Source organism: Seriola aureovittata, chromosome 8, assembly GCF_021018895.1.
Source record: "Seriola aureovittata isolate HTS-2021-v1 ecotype China chromosome 8, ASM2101889v1, whole genome shotgun sequence".
Taxonomy (NCBI): Eukaryota; Metazoa; Chordata; class Actinopteri; order Carangiformes; family Carangidae; genus Seriola; species Seriola aureovittata.
Genome location: NC_079371.1, coordinates 19,796,970 through 19,816,813, shown reverse-complemented (window position 1 = coordinate 19,816,813; position 19,844 = coordinate 19,796,970). Strand labels below are relative to the sequence as shown.

The following is a 19,844-nucleotide window of genomic DNA, read 5'->3' as shown; positions in this document are numbered from 1 at the left end:
TTTTATGTACTGAAAGGAAAAAAAGTCCCAAAGAAAAGGAATAAAGAAAAAAGAAGAGAAATGTGTGCATCATTACTTATCAGGACTTATTTTATCATTTGGCTGTGTGGAGAGACAACACCCTGAGATGATTCAAGCTAAAGTTAGATTATTTTTAAACTTATATTCTGTTTATTGCTTAAGCAGTGTTTTATTATGTTCCCACCCATTTCCATTGCCCGGTCAGCAGTGGCAGTGTTATGTTCAATACTGTAAGTCATAAACCAAAGTCTAATTGGATAAGATTAAGGAACAGATTTCAGCACATTTGTTTTGGCTGTTTACCTCTTCATAGTTTGTTAACTATGTTACTAAATGATTTCCCAGTCACACACACAAACCATTATCTCTAGAAGTGATTAAAAAAGCCTACTTTTCACCAAACTGACCAACTTTGATATTTTTCCAACCTTTGACACATTTAGGTAAGTTGAACAAATCAGCATCATTATCCTGTTTTTATGGACAAAAGGGACATGACTTCTATTTAAATCATATTTAGTAGCCTGGAAACCAGACCGATCAGCAAGCTCATATGTCTCTGGTGATCCCCTGACTTTAGGCAACCATGAGGTTCACATTTGTTATTTTGAGTGAAATAAAGCTATTGAATGAATTAAAAGTTGGTTCAGACATTCATGTCCCTCTCAGGATGAACTGTAATACGTTTGGTGATCCCCTGACTTTTCTTGTGGCACTACATTCAGGTCAAGATTCCCATTTCTGAGCCACATATTTGAAAAAAAACAAAAAAACGATACCATTCCTCAGCTGTACCTTGTGTTTAATGCTAATTAGAAAAAGTTAGTATGCTAACGTGCTAAACTGAGATGGTAACCTTGGTAACCATTACACCATCAGCACGTTAGCTTAGCAGCCTACAGCTTCTCAGAGCCTCTAGCGTGACTGTGACAAAACATTTGTAGCCTATCTCTATTGAAATGTCAATTCTCTCAAATATTTCACAATGAATAGCAACAGCCACATTTTTCAGCAGAAAGAATCATTTACTGTAAATGTAGCCTACATGTTAGGGTTTCCAAGTGTGTTTTCATGTGTATCCTCATTCTATAAAACCCATTTAAAACATGAGAAATGAAAAACACCAGTCAGAGCAAATAGATTTAGTGTTGTGCTTTTGTTTTGAGGCAAATGTCTGATTATGAATGAAGCCAGTGGGTACGAGAGAAGATAATCCTTTGTGCCCTTAATTAGGAGGACTGGCGGGGGTTTTATTGGGAAGAGCTCATTAGGGGGGTGCATAAATCTGTGCTTTCTGAAAAAGGCATGGGTCCAATGATTGCTTCTGAGGAGACACGGTTTAGAAAGGCCCCTGGTCACATCAGGTTTTCTCAATGGAAGCAATGAGACTGTTGTTGTTGCCATGACAACAGAAGCACCCATTCAGACAAAAGAGTGGTTCACATGCTTCTGTGGTTTGGGTATGGACACTGGTGACCCAGCACGGCACAATGCCATGTATTCCTGATGACAGGGCTGGCCAGCCAATGCTGGGGTGAGTAGATTGCTGCATGGGACCTGTCTCTCATTACTACCACGGCTTAAACAGCCATAATGTAGCCATGTGGGAGGGCAAACAACAGGTGGGCATTTTGAAAAGTGGATCTATTTAACCTTTTGTAGTCAGTAAGATGCTTTTGGGTGTTTCGTCTAACACACAAAGGGAGGAGCTAGGAGGAGGTTAAGTGCTGTGTTACGTTTATATATGAGTTAATCATTCATATTTACAACTGTGTGACGGTAATCACTTAGACGAACAAGAGCCAAAGGTCTCATCCAGACGTCAGTAAAGGAGAAGCTTGCCTGTGAATGTTGTCTGGTAAGTCTAACTTCTGCATTGTAAATTACTTTTATGCTTTTTAAATGTTACTGCGTTGCTTTTAATGACTGTATAACTCGGATAAGATTACAAAATGAACAAAATTATTCCCAGTATATGTGTTTAATGTGCTGAAATTGTGTCTCTTTGATCTAGTGTGGTTAAAATGGTGTAACTGTTGGATACAGTTACAGTTTATACTCATTTTTTGAGCGTTACATTTTAAAATGGAACGATTTAGGGAGCAAGGTTATACCAGTGATTCATCCTCAGAAATCACAGCATTAAAAACCTGTTTATTCTCATATTGATTATGATTTTATCATCGATCATAACATCCAAAACCTGCTACAAGGCAGATTTGAACTTTATATTAGTCCAAGTAGAAACAGTGGAACTAATGGCAAAACCCTTAAAGCTGAAAAAACCCTCAGTCATTCACATAATGGGGGTCCATTCAATCCTTCAAGGACAATTCCCTAAATAAAGCATAATTAAAATGTTCTAACTGAATGATGACTGTAAAATCAAACAAATTTACAACTTGATTTTGGTCTGTTAAAGATTAGCTTCAGCTGTGCTTCTCTCATAATGTTCCTCTAAGTTTATTAGTATTAAAGAGGAAATCACACAGGGCAGACGCCTTCTCTGCTTTTCTCTGTAAATGAAACTTCCCAACATGTTATAGCTCACCACTCAGTAATGTTTTATTGTAGCAGGTGTTTACACCACCGGCGGATTCACATTTGAGAAGTTGGATGGATCTAAGTTGATGGCAGTTGTTGGTCTGTCAGTCTCAACAACTATGGGATAGATGAATTTCTTTACAGCGTTTTTTTTAGCATAAATCCTCGTGACTTTGGTGATCCTCTGACTTTTCATCTAACGCCACCAGCAGGATGATATGTTTGGTTTCACCAAATGTGTGCAAGGACTGACATTCCCATCAGCCTCAGCTGTTCTGAAAGGGGATTATTATTATGCTCATATCCAGCTCTATATTTTTATGTATGTATTAGTGCTAATTAGCAAATATTGGCATGCTAACATGCTAAACTAAGATGGTGAACATGGTGAACATGGCAAACATTATACTGACTAAACAGCAGCATATTAGCTGTGCCATGGTGTCCACCTTAGAATGCAGCTCACTGGGTCTACTATCTAACCATCTTGCTTATAAGATTTCTCTTTCTTTTCATTTACAGAGAATGGAGGGGATCACAGGAAGTATTCTACTGTTGTGCCTCATCGGCTTAACTAATGGTGAGTATTCAGTTGATTTTACTTACTTATTGCCAACAATTTTGTCATTATGTCTTTACTTCACCAGCTAACACTTAAATACTGTGTGTTTCGGCAGCAAATACCGCTCCTGCAATCCAGACTTTCCTTTACAGTTTGTGTGAAGACATCCCCGTAGGTATGCATGTGTGTGAAATATTAAATGTTTTTATTCCACTTGTGATATTATGCCTGCACACCTTTTTATTGCATGTTCCACTGATGTTTTCACAGGTGGCTATGCGTTTACTATAAACGCAAGAGATGCAGAAGGTGACGCACTAACCTATACGCTCACTGGGCCAAATGCTGTTTACTTCACCGTTGGCAGGAACACTGGGGTTGTAACAGTCAACAGGGCCCTAGATAGAGAGGTATGGTGGGGTAGAAGAGGAGACCAACAACTTCCTTTTGGTTATTTGTGTTTGTATTTAATAAATGTATTTATTTGTCTTTATTTCTTTTTTCATTATAGAGTGGTGACTTAATGGAGCTTGACGTTGCAGTCTCTGATGGTCCCAATAATGTAAGTAACATGTAATTTAGTGTTAACCACCCATTTCATATCAGTTTGTTCATCATATTCATAGAGTGCATCATGCAATGTCTTTCAGACACCAGGACAATTAAATCTAGTATTATTAGAGGCCAACGACAACAAACCCATATTTCAGGAGTCTTCATATGATGTTCAGATCCCAGAAGTAAGTCAGTCATATCTCAGTTAATAACCTTTTTGTTAATCAGTGTTCCTACTTCAGCATGTTATGTTGTTCATGTCTGTTTTACCATGTACACCAAGACTGTGAGAGAAAAGCATCAATTTCCCAATCCATCATGATGTCAGAATCAACTTGTTAATGCTGAGAGACACATCTGTGTTTAATCTTCGGGTTGTTTTTTCTTTTATCCCCATCCAATTAATCAGAATACCAGAGTAGATACATCTCTGTTTAGAGTGCAGGCCACTGATGCAGACACTGGAACTGCTGGTGTTGTTCAGTACAGCATTGATGAAGTAAGCTTCTTCAATAAATCCATTCATTGATATTATATTGTGATGTTCCATAAATATTATTAAAGCTTCAACTTCACTCTGTTTTCTAGGTTACTCCAAATGAGGGATTCCGTTTGTTCAGCATCGTAAGCACAACTGGTGAAGTCAAGTTAAAAGGATCTCTGAATTATACTGCACTGAGCACTTTCTATCGGCTTAAGATTAATGCAACGGTAAGTATTATGCTTATAGTTGAGTTTGGGTTTTATGTATTTGGCCCTAATTTGACACAAATCATGATTAAGGAAAAGTGGAACTAGTCGCAAAGCATCTCTTAAAACTTAATATACTCTAATCATCTATCCAAACACCTCTTAATATAATCTCATGCTCCACTGAATCCTCAAAGCAATAATAATAATAATTTATATTTATAAAGACTGGAAACAGTGGGAAACAGCCAGTGCGGGAGAGAAAACTTCACCAGGGCCAGATATATTAAATATACCAGTGAATTAATCATGTATTATCATGTATAATCATATATATATATATATATATATATATATATATATATACATTATTTGATGCAATTAATGCAAATGTAATGTAAAAACAATTTTGAAAATGTTTGATTTTTAAATCTTACTTTTTGTTATTGTTTGTTATTATTGCTGTTAAGTGCTTTGTACATGCTTTCATGCATAGATTTTAATAAGTTAGAATTTAAACATTGTGTAGTCATTAAAAATCATTATCTTCTAATTGATCTTCTAATGAATCAATAATAATCACTTAATGAGTTTATAATTATTATTGTGGCAAACAAATTCTTCTATTACAAGCTGCCTAATGGGTTTGAATTTCAACAACTTTGTGTGTCTCGTAACAGGATGGTGGAGGCCAGTGTCATTTTAATGAAAATAAGTTCTTCTCAAGTATTGCATTTTCCTTCATTACGGTTGTGGATGTCCCAGACCTGGACCCACAGTTCATCAATGTTCCCTATGTAGCGAGAGTTGCGGAGGATTCCGCTGTGGTGAGTGCTGATGGATTTCATTGCATCAGAAAATGTGCTTAACAGTTTATTTCCAAAGACTGACTAAAAAGGAAATAAACCTTTTACCATCAATATTTCATCCGGTGTATTCCACCATCCAGTTAAAACAGTACATTACACATTTTCACATTTCTTTGTGTGACATCTGCACTTTATTCTAATTTACATACAGCTATGTGACCTGTAATGTATATCTCTGTCCATTTTATGTGGCAAAGCTGCTGCACAAATCTACAGGCACTAAGCCTGCAGTGAGTTTCCATACTGTTTGTGTGTAAATGAGGAGACTCAGCAACTTCAGGTTTCAGAAACTTTTATTTTTTCTTTGCCAGAACTTTTCTGTGTTCAAAGTGACTGCCATAGACCAAGACACAGGAGTCAATGATGAGATCATTTATAGCATTGAAGGTCAGCCTCAACAACTTGAAGACTCATAAATTTGGACAACTTGTTGTTTGTCAGTGAGCAAGTGAGAACTGTTTCTATTTTTTCCACATCGTTCGACAGACTCGACAGAAGTTGGCCTGTTCGGAATCTCAGGACATGGTGGCGTCATATCTGTGTTGTCAGCAATTGACAGAGAAATTATTGGTGATACTGTTACCCTGACTGTAAAGGTAAAGTTGCTTTTTCCCCATTTCTAACAAATGACAATGTTGTAAGTATTGCAGTGAGTGTAATACAGTTCACTGGTGACAAAAGCTTTACTATTTTATCTCACCTTTTCTGTCCATTTAGGTTTAAGTTTTACACACACACGCACATATATATTTCACTGATATGAGTGTGGTATTGATCTTCTTACGTGACTCAAAAAACCAATCAAATGTATATCCCAAAATGTTGAACTATTAGCATAGCTTAACATAAAGACCAGAAGCATGGGGAAACAGGTAGCTTGCCTCTGTCACAAGTTTAAATGCATAGACACTTGAAGGAAGCACGATCTTTGCTCCTGAACCTAAGTCTTCCTGAGTTTTGAGAACCTGTTTAATTGGCAACATTTATTTTAGTAAAATGTTGAGACAGTAAAATGATTCTACTTTGTTTTATTTAAGGCCACCGAGTCTAAACCAAACATCCACGGGTTGCAAGCCACCGCCACAGCAGCTGTACTTATCAACATTAATGACATCAATGACAACAAGCCGGAGTTTTACAAGTGTGGAGAGTCAGGAGACTGTGTGAGGAATACTCACTTCACAGGAGAGGTCTTGGAGCACTCGCTGGGGTCTGTTCCCATCAACATGACGGTCAAAGATCCTGATAAGGTAAAAAAAAACCAAACAACAGACATTTATCAACTAAAAGATGAGATTTTCCCGTATAAGTTAAAAACTCTGAATGACATTAATAATCAAGCATGAATCATTATTGCTGTATTTTGACAGATTTCCAAAACTAAACTAAGCCTGGAGGGAGCTGACAAGGATGTGTTTTCTGTGGAACCTCAATTTACCACATCAGATAGCATCGTTCAGCTTCTGGTCAAGCAGCCGCAAAAACTGGACTTTGAAGAAAAACAGCAAATGGTTCTACGGGTAAAAAAAAACATTAAAAACGTGCCTTTAGTCAGTGATAATAATATTAATGACGTCTTGGTTATTGTAGATTTTTCTAAGCGCCTTACCAGTCTGAGGTGTTTCCTGTCCTTGTGCCACGGTGCAGGTGGTCGCCATAGATGAAGAAAACCCCAGCTTCCAATCCACTGCTACAGTTACTATTAACATCAATGACACCAATGACAACAGCCCCACGTTCCCAGAGGACACATATAAGCTGAATGTGACTGAGCACTCTGATGTTGGGACAGAAGTGGCCAGAATTACTGTGAGTCCTAGACTATCTTTTTTCTTAATCAGACAGTTTGAGCTTACATGTCAGAAACTCTTGAATGGCTCTCCAACCGGCTCATTTTATTATTCTTCCCCCAGGCAGAGGATCCTGACACGATGGATCAAGGCTTCATCACCTACAGACTTCTTCCAGACAGCATGTATGTCCACACTCAACCTAAACTACAGTGATTCTGGTTATTTGATTGAAGCCACTGTGTGCTTTATGCTGTCATGCTAACTGAGACAACACCACTGTGTTTCCAGCCTACCATATTTTGACGTGCAGCCAACTACGGGGATCATTTATGTGAAAAACAAAAGTCTGTTGGATCGTGAGGTCAGATCTGTGTATTCAGCGACCCTGCTGGCCAAAGACAAAGACGAGAAACCCGGCTCCACAGTGCTGGAGATCACTGTGACTGACATCAACGACCAGCATCCAGTCATCAACAGAGAATCTTACCTGGTGTTTGTGGAAGAGGGTGGACAGTTTGAAGTTAAGATAGAGGTAAATGTGAAAGCGGTAAATATTTCCATCTCATAGGTGTTGATGTTGTATTTAAGGGTATATTACATATTTAGCATAGCACTCTTGTAACACTGTTGGACTCATGAAGGACAGTTTATAAAAATAAAAAAAAAAGATCAAAATGATTCCATGTACTATTCTTAATTGCAACGCCTTGGCGACAGTGTGAGGAGGTCCATTTCCTGTTTCAACATGACAATCCCCCTGAGCAGGTGAACTGACTATGATTCCACATGAATGATCACCCAACTTTTGGCACATTTTTACTGTGAAATTAAAACTGTCCTGCACAAAATCCTGAACTCAACCCTATCCAACACCTTTAGGGTGAACTGGAAGAAGCAAGGACCAGGCCTTATTGCCCTCTTGTGGCTAAATGGGAGCAAATGCCTGCAGCCTCAGAGTTTCCAAAATCTTGTGGAAAGCTTTTTTAGCATACGGGCATATTAATGCCCATAGTTTTGAAATTAAATGTTTACCAATCACATATAGGAGTTATTTTGGGATGTCCACATGCATATGACACTGTAGTGTTCTTGTAATATTTATGTTTCTTTTACTGTTTCTCATTTGGACAGGCTACTGATGCAGATGACCCTGATACAGCAAACAGCCAAATCGTGTATGGAATCATGCCAAGCATGTACAGCGGGAACTTCACCATCGACCCAAACACCGGTGTGTTGAGGAACAACGGGATCCTGGATCGTGAGGCCCTGGACCCGCTGCTGAATGGAAGGATCGAACTCAACATAACTGCTACTGACAAGGGAGATACTCCATTGTCCACTGTGGTTCCAGTTTTTATCACTGTCGAGGTAAGACTTTAGTGATAAAGTCATCAGCGCTGTGTTGCGACTGATGCTGCCATTCCTGGTGGGGACGATAACTGTCAACGTTTCCTTTTTGATGCAGGATATCAATGACAACATGCCACACTTTGAAGCCTCGTCTTACAAATTCAGTGTTAAAGAAGGAGAAAAAGGTCAGTGTTTATCCTCGCAAATGGCTGTCAAGTGTTCAGAACTGTGTGGCTGGATTTTAATCTTATTTTTCCATCGAAATCAGGTGCATATGTGGGTTGTGTTTTCGCGGAGGATTTGGACCAAACGACAGACTTTAACCGCATCTCCTTCAGCATCATCGATGGAAGCTTCGGCAGCTTCATCATTCGCACATTTGCAGACAAGAAGGGTTACAGGGGAAACATCACTGTGGACCCTGACATTGAGTTGGACTACGAGAGCACTCGCAAGCAGTTCAACCTGCGGGTAGAGGCGACAGATCTGGAGCAGAAAAAAGCTGAAGTGACAGTGGTGGTGGACGTGGTGGACAGGAACGACGAGAGGCCCGAGTTCAAGCCGACAGGGCCCGTGACAGTGAAGGAGAACACCAACAACAGTGAGGCTATTGGGAGATTCACCGGGGTGGACAAAGACGGAAACCACTCGCTGGTGTACGAGCTGGAATCCCTCAAGTGCAGATGCAACGGTTCCCTGACATCCTGCAGCTGGTTTATCCTCGATCCATCAGGGGAAGTCAGAGTGAACCCGGAGGACACGGTGGACTACGAACAATGTGATCAGGCGCTGATGGAGGCTCGGGTGGTGGACGAGTACACAGAGAAGGGAGAGAACAGCAGCATTACAACAGGTCAGAACTGGGTTGTTTACAGATAACAAAATTATAAATAAATCAAATAAATCAAATAAAAAAATAAAAGCACCATCAAATGCACACAAGTCGGTTCACTGTGTTTTTCTTCAATCTCTTTCAGCACAATTGGTGATCAACATTGAAGACATGAACGACAACACTCCAGAGTTCATTCCCTCAGATTCTGTGTTTGGTGAGTGAATGTCCGAATGTCTATTTTTTTTTTTTTTTTTTTTTCATGTGACACCTTAAACGTAAAGCTGTCTACTCAAGATCCATTGTCACGGCTTGAAAGCGTGTGAAGTAAAAAAAAAAAAGACCACTTTTTTATTTTCACAAGTCATTTGAATAATGTCAGTAAAAATGTGCAGTAATTTACAAGAAACAAAAAATGACATCATTGTGACAGAAAAATCTCAACTCATGGTTAACTTACAAGTTTTTGTTTTCCCCAGAACTTTAAACTACTTAAACTATATCACAGTCTTCATTAGTGGACAGAGTTTGCTCTGTTGTCAGTAGAAGTTCAGTAGCTGTTATGATTTTGTCTCTTATTTTGAGAAACATCTGAGACAATATATTATTATTATCATTATTCATAGTATGAATACTTATAGATCATTTTCTTTAGATTTTTATTTTTCTGTCGACCCCTTACATCTATTATTTGATCATGTGCCCTGATGGCCAGTTTAGGAAACACTGATTTAACAGGACATCGTCCTGCTCCAAGCTCAGTCATTTATACCAATAAACTTTAGTACTTAGTATAAAACTTGTTAATACATAACTTTGAGGCTAAATTCATCTGTTTTGTAAGCGACATTAATCAAAGATTGCTTGTCATTCTGTGAGTTTAATACTGATTTTCTGTCTGTGTACTTCAGTTGTGGTGTCAGAGGGTGCAAGTAAAGGGACATCAGTTGCAGGAGTCACAGTGAGTATGAAAGAAAAAAAAATGACATGATTTCATCTTGTTAACAAGATATGTGACAGACGTTCGTGCTTGTATCTCATGCTGCTCTCAGGCTACTGATGCTGACTCTGGAGTAAACAGGCAGATTGACTTTAAAGTAACCGGAGTGAAATTTCAAGACACCAGCAATCACACAAATGAGATGAGGATGTTGTTTGAGGCCGTCACCACACAGCAAAAGGACATTTATGTTGGGATTATACAGTGAGTACAAAGTCGTCTGTCAGCATCATTGAGTATGCATCCTTCAGCTCTAAACGGAAACAGACACAGGTCAACTACAGAGAAACAAAGCAACCAAGAGACACAGAAAAAAACTTGTTGCTGAAAAAGACACTAAACCACTAGGAAGTGACACTAAATGACCACAAAGAGACAAAAAATCACAAACGTGACTACAAACAGACTGAAAACAACGATGAAGACATGCCACACCCTCACAAAGAGGCACAAAATGACCACAAAGACCTGCGCTGGTTATCTGTACCTGTTGTCTCAGGACACGCCCACGGCTGCTCTCATGATTTCTTCAACTTTCCACAGAACTACCGAAGGGCTTGAAATGTCACTGAAGGGGAAATATTTGGTAACAGTGACTGCAACTGATACCGGCGGCCTCTCCAGCAGCACCGTACTGGAGGTGAGTGACTGAAGTCATGCAGCTGAATTTACATTCAAGTGTCTTTGTAAACACCAGAGGGACAGTAAAGACTCCGGCCTTTGTTAACACTGTTCTTTGTACATTGCAGATTTTCACAGTGGATGAAACGTATAAGGTTGAACTTCAGTTTACAAAAAGCGTTGCTGACGTTGAGCAGAGTCGTGATACAATCATCAGGTATACATTTCTCCAGGCTACACTGTGTTTTAGTAAAGTCTGAATCTGTCGATAGAGAACTGAAGCGTTTTTCTACGGAGCTCTTTTCTCATTGAGGTCTCATTGAGTGTTTTTTCTCTGATCTTGACATTTCCAGGTCACTTACTGCTGCCACCAAGGCTGCTGTTGAAGTTGTTGCTATCAAGGCTGACACTGCTGAAACATCAAGGTAAGCTCCTCTGAAATCAGCTTACATCAAAATATATTACACTTACTGGTGTTGACAGAAACTCCAAAATAATCTTTAGCTTTTCACTTACCACACTAACTGTTTCTGTCCACTAGGTGGCGCAGCGTACCTGTGAACTATCATGCTGTTGAGGATAACTTATTTGATGATAATAGTTGCTGATAATTGCAGCAACATAAGATGATTTTAGATTTATAAGCTAAGATTGTTGATTTGGTTTCATTACATTAAGTGTTTGAGTGCTTTGTATTCTTCTCTCAGGGCGTCAGACATCACTATCATGGTGGCATATTTTGTCTACTCCAACGGGACAGCTCTCACCTCTAATGACGTGGAGAAGATGGTCTCTGATCCTGAGCATTATCCTGTGCTGGCAGACCTTGGCCTCATGTACATTGTAAGTACGAGCAGGTTTAAAACTGAATCCTCTGTCATGTTATACTTCCTTTACTTTACATTATCAACTTACAATTACAGCAACTTTATGTTCCTCATGTGAATTTTTGGAGTAGTTTTCCATCACGTCTTCCCCCACTGCTGTTAATGCAGAATCTTCCACCGTACTGGGAGACATTTCTTTCTCTCTGGGACAGTGAGTCCTGGAAAAAGAGATGAGTCAAACTAAATCGGAGCAAGAAGCACATCAGTAACAGTACAGTACCGTTCACTGCAGCAGTTTCCTGTTGTTTTTGTCTTTGTTCACTGATCCAAGCGCATTAGAAAAACTGTGAAAAAAGCAATGACCCAGTAGAAATATTTGTTGTGGGACACAAATGATTCAAATCTGTTTCTTTGACAGATTAACACATTGTTTATCTCGAGGGACAACTCAACTGCTGCTATGATTCAGCAACAGCCACAAAACTGTTGATGGACTGTTCATCATTTCCCCACTTATTTGCCTCATGAAACCATAATTCATTGTATAGGATTACTACAACTGAACAATTGATTATCATAATTCACTCTGTTTCATTAAATATTACAAACATAATCAGAATTTAGTGATGGTGGAGTTTATTGAAGAAGTGCAAGACGTCAGAAAACTCTTTATGTTTTAAATAATATTAATAAGAGTCGATCATTTACAAGTGAAGATGAAACTAATAATAATTATAGTATTTTTATTGTACTTATATTTTAGGGTACTTTATGAATGATACTTGCAAAAGTGTAAATGTGTAAACGAATCTTTTTAGGTCTACAGATAACATTACACTAAAGAAATATTTCTTCTGTTTCAGGGGAAGGCTGCTGTGGTCGAACCAAATGTAGATCCTCTAAATTACATCCTGCTGGGGATGGTGGGAGGCCTCATCATCGTGCTGGCTGTCCTCACCACCTCTCTGTTGTGCACTCGCAGAAAGTAAGAAAAGGGGATTTGGAATAAAGTTGACAAAACATATTGTCTATCCCAGTAAAGACACACGCCCCAGGTTCAAAAGTACCATTGATCTCAAAACGTCTGAGAGGTAATGTGTCTTTGTACTCATCAACTCACTTCATACTACAGGTACAGGAGGAAGCTGAAGGCAGCTAAAGCCATGAACTCTGCATCCATGGTGACTTCTGACAACCAGAAAAGTGGTCCTGTGGTACCTGGAACGAACAAGTACACAATGGAGGGGTGAGGAGACAGCAGCATCTGCTTTAACAAATGAATCCAAAGTAATGAATGAACAATAGGAAATATGGCTTATTTTCTGACTGGGTGTATGTCATTATTCTCTGACAGGGCTAATCCTGTTCTCAACCTCAACATCGACACAGCCATGGTCCTGGACTTGGACGAGGAGGATTCAGATGTGGACAAAGTCAGGTAAAGACAACCTCTCTGACTAGCATGACTCTCTCCACCATCTGCTGACAGCAGCTATATGCCCCGTCACCGTGTTTAACGAGGCGGTGGCTCACAGTGACGTGCGACCTCATGCTCCACTCTGTAGCAGTGCTGGTTAATAAACGGGGATGGTGTCCAGGTGGACATTTTGTCACAGTGTGCTCACTACAGCATGTTGTGACAGGGAGCTGGCTTTCAGCTCCCATCGGTGCCGTGTCACCTTTATTTCAATCGAAAGCCTAAACTCTGATTTAAGAAACAAGACTGTGTTTTTAATGATAAAACTCTGCCTATTAGGATTATTTTGATCCTTCTTTTTATTTTTCACTGAAGCCTCAACTCGCTGGACTACAGTGATGAAATGATCATGAGTGGAAAGGGCACAAATCTTAACATGGTAAGTTTCCATTTTAAAATCCATCCACTTTCTAAAAAAAAAAACTTTTTTTATTAGAATATGGTCTAATTTCAAAACTTGCCTGCTCCTCATTAGCAGATGATCCAGGAGGAGGAGGAGGACGATAGCAGGCCACCAGAGTACATTGAGCCTCTTGGTGCAGCGCTGGCCCAGCGGGGACAGAAGAAAGAAAACCCTCTTATGGGTTTTAGTAACCCTGCATTCAGCACTACAGACCTGTGATGGAAATAATGAAGAGACAGTGACCGAGCTCAGGCCTCAGATGGACATATGTTGCTCCTCTGTAATCAGGCTGACCAAATCACAAATCAAACATAATTATAAAGTATATTTTTTTGGGCTTTTATGCCTTTAATGGACAGCACAGTGGAGAGTGACAGGAAACGGGGAGGCAGAGAATGACATGCAGTGAAAGGCCGTCCGATGCAGGATTTGAACCGGGGCCGACTGCAGCGAGGACTGTAGCCTCTACACATGGGGCGCCTGCTTAAACCACTACGCTACACGACGCCCCACAAATCAAACATAATTATGCATGAAGGCCTTGTCTTCAAATAATCTTCTGTTCTGACCAATAGTAAAATATTATTGAAATTCTACTATGAGTTTTGCACGAGGCCTATCGCATCTAAAGCGATGAAAACCTTATAATGATATCATTATACTATTACTTTGGTTGCTTTCTTTTTCTAAACATTTCTTTCTTTCTATTAATTGCTCGCTTGCAGAGAGTTAGATAAGTACGTTGATGCCACTTCATATCAGTTCATTAAATATGACACTACAACTATTACATGTAGCCTGGTTCTGTCCAAAAATCAGCCTTCCAGCACCTCGAGAACTCACTAAAAAAACACATAAAAACATGCTATATCCACACAAGAACAGATTTTCTAAACTTTGGAGAGAGTCCAGTTGGCTGTTTCCCTCTGTTTCCAGTCTTTATGGTAAGCTAGGCTAAGCGCTAAACTAAGCTCAGATAATCATAGCTTCACCTTTGCTGTACAGAGATGAGTGATATTGATCCTCTCATCTAACTCCCTCAAGGAAGCAAAGAGCAAACTTCCCAAAATGCCAATGGCTCGTCCTTTAAAACTGTCTTTACAAAAATATCTAGACAATGAAATCTATGGAAAAGCAAACAAAACAACTGTTTGTTGCACATGTGAATCACTTTATTTTGTTCATATATTAAGCAATGGTTTAAAAAGTGTTTGGTTTGCTTTGAAATAAACTGTATTATAAGTTATGCCAACACACAATGCTATTTTTTGTTGCAGCTGATGCTACTAGAAAGAAAATCAAAAAAGAGGAGAATATTGCATAATGTTGGTGTATGAATGAAATCATTATTTATAACTGCATGTCAGCCTGAAGGTTTAACCTAATGCATGTTTCATTTGTCAGTGTTTGCTTGGGGCTTGAGATACTTGCTGCTGAAATAAAACCTCATGCAGTGTGACGTTGTGACGTCCTACAAGCAGCAGATGCAAAAAACTATTTCACTGTTTACTGACATCTAAATGAATGTATTACAAGTGCAATCTGTGAATAAAATAATTGTCTTCAAATGTGGATTTTAGCCCACTTTTATGAAGTTAATGTGTGAACACCAACATCACCGACACTGTAACAACCTCTGAATTAAAACATTTAAAGTAAGTTTCATCACATAACTTACAACTGAATTGCTTATCATGGCATTAAAATACAAATACATAAAAACAGCAATGACAGGAGTCATTACTTTTCTAAAATAATCATGATTGTGCTTGTCATCAGTACATTTTTTATAGTTTTTCACAATACAAACAAGTCATTGTGCCAAATCTAAAAGCAGAATATAAGACATACAAAAAGCCTGCACTAATGGTAGGGACTCCTCTCACTCACTGATCAAGGCAACATTTAGATCAATTCAAATTTCCATACATCCGAAACAAATTGACCCTCAGATTGTACTGACAAACCATGAGGTCATAAATCATAACCAAAAACTGTCACTCTGCTGTCATCTCTCCCGGTCAAAGCTGTTCATTGTTAAGCTTGTTTGAAACAAGAAGGATAGTTGGTTGCCATGGCTTCATCTTGTCTGAGGTGCATAAAATAAAAAATAAAAAAAGCATCAACAGCTAGAATGATTCATTGGACAGTTGAATGGCCTGGGTGAAAAACATTAAAGGAGAAGAGCTAAAAATGACATTGATATATCACCCTCATTTTTCCAAACAGAGAGTCCATTAATCTGTCGGCCTGTACAGCGAGAAGTCCCAGGAGATTTGTGAAAAACAGGAATCCAAGAAAAAAGAAACAAAAAAAAATCTTATATGGCTGATTCTCAGTCACGAACGCTCCACCATAGAAACTGTACAATAAATGCTTTTGTGCTTTTTTGTCTCGTGTTAGGAGGTGATTTGCTTCTCTCACTGTCAAGACACTGTCACATTGAAGTGAATCAGTGAGCATCACAGCCACATACATCAGATCTCGTGTGACTTTGACAGATGTTTTTTACCTGCGGCCAGCTGTTGCTTTATTCTTGTGTCACTCGGTGGTATGAGCTCTGGAGCAACAATGTGGCTGCTGCATGTTCTCCATCAGCAGGCGGAACGGGTTTCTTCTGCGTCGGCTCACCTTCCCATCCTCCTCCCCTCTCTTCCCGGCCCGGCCTTTACCCGACCCTGACCCCCCCTGGGCGGACTCTGAGGTGAGGGGTATGGCCGAGGGGTTGAGCGGAGGAGGGGGAGGCATGGAGGGCTGCCTCTTCTGCTTCTTCACCTGTTTCTCCAGGTGTTTCTGGATGGCTGAGCCCAGCACGGCCACTTCCACCACCGCCCCGTACACCTCCCACGTCATTCCTTTCTCGTCCCAGCTCACCTCCTGCACCGGCTCCTCACATTTCTCCTCACCTTTCTCATTACAATGTATTGCCTCCTCTTTGTCCTCTTCAGCTGCCTCCACTTTTTTCTCTTTGGTTACTCTCTCCTCCTCTTTAAGTGCTTCCTCCTCGTCCTCCTCCTTTTTATCTTCTTCCTCCTCCACTATCTTCTCCTCTATACTAGCCTCCTTCCTGATCTCAGGAAAAGTCGTGGTGGTGGGCGTCCTTGGCGTCATGGGCGCTGTGGCGACAGAGCGAAACTCCACCTGTTGACCCACCTGCAGCTCAGCGTCTTTAGTCTCCGCACCCACAGCTCCACATCTCCCAAAGGAGCTTGGGAAGTAGAAGGCTTGGTCCCCCTCAGGAGGAGTCATAGGGCTGGTAGCCACAGACTGACACTGCACCACCTCCAGGCTCACCTGTGTGCGGATGTTGTGGCAGCCGAAGGGAGCTGGAGATTCGGGGACAGGAGGTTTTGTCACAGAAACATCTTTTACCTCTTCACGTGTGTCTTTGATCTCAGCTTTTGGTTGGTCGCTAGCAGGAACAGATGATTCTTCAATTTTGGTTTGTGGGGGGTTTGTATTTGAGGTGTCCTGTGCCTGATCAGAAGCAGCAGTTTCCTTCCCATCACTCTTGTTTTCACTGAGCTCCTCATATTCGTCTATCTTGACCATCTCTGGCTCAATGGAATAAAAAGATAACTCAGCCTTCTCTTCCCCTTCCTCCTCACCATTGCTATAGTGGGTCACCAGGATTGTAATGTCCTGATCCATACTTCCCATCCTCTGCTGCTTACACTGCTGATTACTATCCTCCCGAGTTACTTGTGACTCCATTAACCCAGCAGCTGGGCAGCTGGCAGAGCTCTCTGGAGATGCATTTGAGCTGAAGCCTTCGGTCAGCTCCTTTGAAGTGGTGAATTTCATAGCTCCAGTTATCTCTGACTCAGCTTCTGCCAGACTCTTTGTCACAGGGAAACTCTCGTGCTGGCCACTCTCTCTCTGATCCTCACTCTTTTTCACTTTCTCCTCCTTCTGCACCGCCTCCCTCCCGATAAGCTCTGGGAAAGCAGTGGTCGAAGGCGTTTTTGGGGTCATGGGTGAGGTGGCAACAGAGCAGAACTCCACCTGCCGACCCACCTGTAGCTCAGCATCTTGAGTGTCAGAGCCCACACCTTCGGATCTACCAAAAGAGCTTGGGAAGAAGTAGGAATGGCCGCCCTCGGGAGGAGTCATGGGGCTGGTGGCTGCAGAGCAACACTGGACCACCTCCAGGCTCACCTGCGTGCGCATGTGCTGCTGTCCCAAAGGAGCTGGGGAACGTGGGTCGGGGGAACGTGGGTCGGAAGGGTTTGGAGTTGATGGCACAGGCACCAAGATACTCTCAATTTCTGCCTCTTTCTCTCTGTCCTGACCCACGCTTTTATCCTGAGACTCTTCCCTCTGAATTTCAGCATCTCCTTCACCATCATTCAGGAGCTTATTACAGATTGTCATGTTGTTGTGTACAGCTGTCGTTGTACTATCAGCTTCAGGTTGTTGTGTCAGAGGGATGGCATCAGTCTGCGTATGGTCTTTAACACCTATAGAGTCAGTGTTGTCTCTATCCCCTCCTGAGAGCACTGGATCTTTGGATACTGGATTATTGCCTCCCTCCTCAGTGTGGCTGGCATTCGTGTGTAGTTTTGGCTGATAGTCCCCTTGAGTTGTTGACTCTTGACTCGTGTTTATCTGAGGTCCCTCAGGCACAGAGCTGCCATTTGAGCCGCCTGGATGCTCTCCATCATCTGTCTTCTCACGAGGCTGGTGGTCCTCTCTGAGACCTCTCATCTCGTCCTTAATACTTCCCATTCTGCCTCTATATTAAAGTGGTACAAGTACCTGCAGGGCATAACACAGCGATGACACACTGTTTGTGCAATTTGTAATCAGTAACTACAACGACGAGCCGCAGCACGAGCCGAGCGTAAAACGATGGTTTGCTTTTGTGATAAAAATATTCTGTCATACGATACTGATGTCAAGTATCCAGATGCTGCCATGTTACACAAGTTACATCACTGCTAATACTGGATGGAAATTATTCACATGTATTTTAGCAGCCTATCCCACTGTAATCTGGGATATCTACCATTATTAAACACTTCATTAAACTGCACATTATATTTTACATTTTTTGGAATATTTTACTACTTGATTATGACTCAGATCTTTCTATCCTAAAAATACATTCACATAGCAAACATTTAAATCCCTTTTTAGTCATCAACCACAAATCAAATCCAGAAGCATGCACAGGAATCCAGAGTAGTTGTTCAATTTTTGACTATGAAAACAAACAGGATCAAACAAGCTGCAGGAAATCACGAGTGAAAGACATACCTCAGCAGGTCAAACATCGCAAATCTCAGCGTTTATGGAGACCCACATCTGTCCGCACATCTCCTCTGTTTATTGATAGTGATTGCAGAGGCTACAGGTTTGTCTCTAGAAGAATCTATCTTAGGCAATCCTCGCTCTTTAAGCTGTGGCTGTGTCTGTTGAAAAGCTTCACATTCACAGTTTCCCTGGAAACCACGGTCGGGTTCTGGCAGTGAGTGGTATAATGTAATGACAAAATCTCTGTTCAGCTCTCTAATCATCAGTAAATCATAGTAATTAACTCCAGGTTCTCATAGCAACATAAAGGCAACTGTGTACAGAGATAAACCTGTGAATTGGCTTTGCTGGAGAGATTTTTAGAAGATGCATTAATAGGTGATAAAAGCTCTCAAGTGAGTACAGGTGATCACTTGTGAGGGCTTCTGAAGGGAGGGTGAAGTGTGCTGAAGAGGGATTTCTCTTCTTAAAAATGGTTTTATATAAGACAGCAATGTGTGCGTCTATGAAGGCCACATTTGTGTGACCACTCTTGGTGTAAAGAAATCAGTGATCAAACTGTAGTAAAAAGCTGTCTAGATAAAAAAACAAAAAACAAAACACTTCCTCTAATCCACATTTAGTTTTGTGGAGGCAGATCATCACAGGCTCATTACAGGACCAGATAGGTAATGCAAACTCAGGTCTTGTGGAGGAAATTTGTGTAATATTTAGGACTGCTGCAACAGTGAAAGAACATGAAAGACAACAGGGGTTAAGAGCTGAAGAAGCCTGGAGGAAGCAGAGCTGCACCTCCCACACAAATAAACACTTGTAAACCATCATGTCTTTCATACTCAGTCCTCCCTCCAACCTCTCCGCTTTGCGACACGCATTTTTCACGCATTTCTCTAGAGCTTCAGTAATTCTGCTCGCCTCGAGTAATTGTGTGGGACCGAGGATGTTTCGTTTATTTCTTTTATTTTTCAGAATCTTCCCCGTCTTGGTTCTACTGTAGCGGTGGGCTGCAGCTTGGCCAGAACACCGTGTACTGACAGAAGT

The 19,844-nt window shown here is 40.7% G+C and overlaps 2 protein-coding genes across 2 annotated transcripts; one reads left to right on the top strand and one right to left on the bottom strand.

The window, feature by feature from the left end:
- The first annotated feature begins 1,657 nt into the window (after positions 1-1,657).
- On the top strand, positions 1,658-15,119 carry cdhr2 (cadherin related family member 2). The gene is made up of 31 exons (XM_056383758.1): positions 1,658-1,879; positions 3,088-3,145; positions 3,243-3,302; positions 3,398-3,537; positions 3,639-3,689; positions 3,778-3,867; positions 4,092-4,181; positions 4,271-4,393; positions 5,053-5,199; positions 5,553-5,628; positions 5,728-5,837; positions 6,279-6,491; positions 6,612-6,761; positions 6,889-7,050; positions 7,155-7,216; positions 7,323-7,566; positions 8,166-8,405; positions 8,503-8,572; positions 8,656-9,240; positions 9,365-9,436; positions 10,131-10,180; positions 10,272-10,423; positions 10,763-10,859; positions 10,969-11,057; positions 11,194-11,265; positions 11,548-11,683; positions 12,531-12,652; positions 12,800-12,913; positions 13,022-13,105; positions 13,460-13,523; positions 13,620-15,119. The coding sequence occupies exons 2-31, from the start codon at positions 3,091-3,093 to the stop codon at positions 13,764-13,766; spliced, it is 3,867 nt and encodes a 1,288-aa protein (XP_056239733.1). The 5' UTR covers positions 1,658-1,879; positions 3,088-3,090; the 3' UTR covers positions 13,767-15,119.
- On the bottom strand, positions 14,698-19,060 carry LOC130174128 (G protein-regulated inducer of neurite outgrowth 1). Its single transcript, XM_056383757.1, has 2 exons — positions 18,807-19,060; positions 14,698-18,305 (listed from the first exon to the last, which is right to left on the bottom strand). Exon 2 carries the CDS (start codon positions 18,273-18,275, stop codon positions 16,089-16,091), a length of 2,187 nt encoding a protein of 728 aa, XP_056239732.1. The 5' UTR covers positions 18,276-18,305; positions 18,807-19,060; the 3' UTR covers positions 14,698-16,088.
- Positions 19,061-19,844: the final 784 nt, after the last annotated feature.

Excerpts from the sequence above, each read along its gene's own strand:
- cdhr2 (XM_056383758.1), top strand. The coding sequence starts at position 3,091 with ATGGAGGGGATCACAGGAAGTATTCTACTGTTGTGCCTCATCGGCTTA. Across the intron at positions 3,303-3,397 it reads GTGTGAAGACATCCCCGTAG|GTGGCTATGCGTTTACTATA; the intron begins GTATGCATGTGT and ends ATGTTTTCACAG. Across the intron at positions 7,051-7,154 it reads CAGAAGTGGCCAGAATTACT|GCAGAGGATCCTGACACGAT; the intron begins GTGAGTCCTAGA and ends TTCTTCCCCCAG.
- LOC130174128 (XM_056383757.1), bottom strand. The coding sequence starts at position 18,275 with ATGGGAAGTATTAAGGACGAGATGAGAGGTCTCAGAGAGGACCACCAG.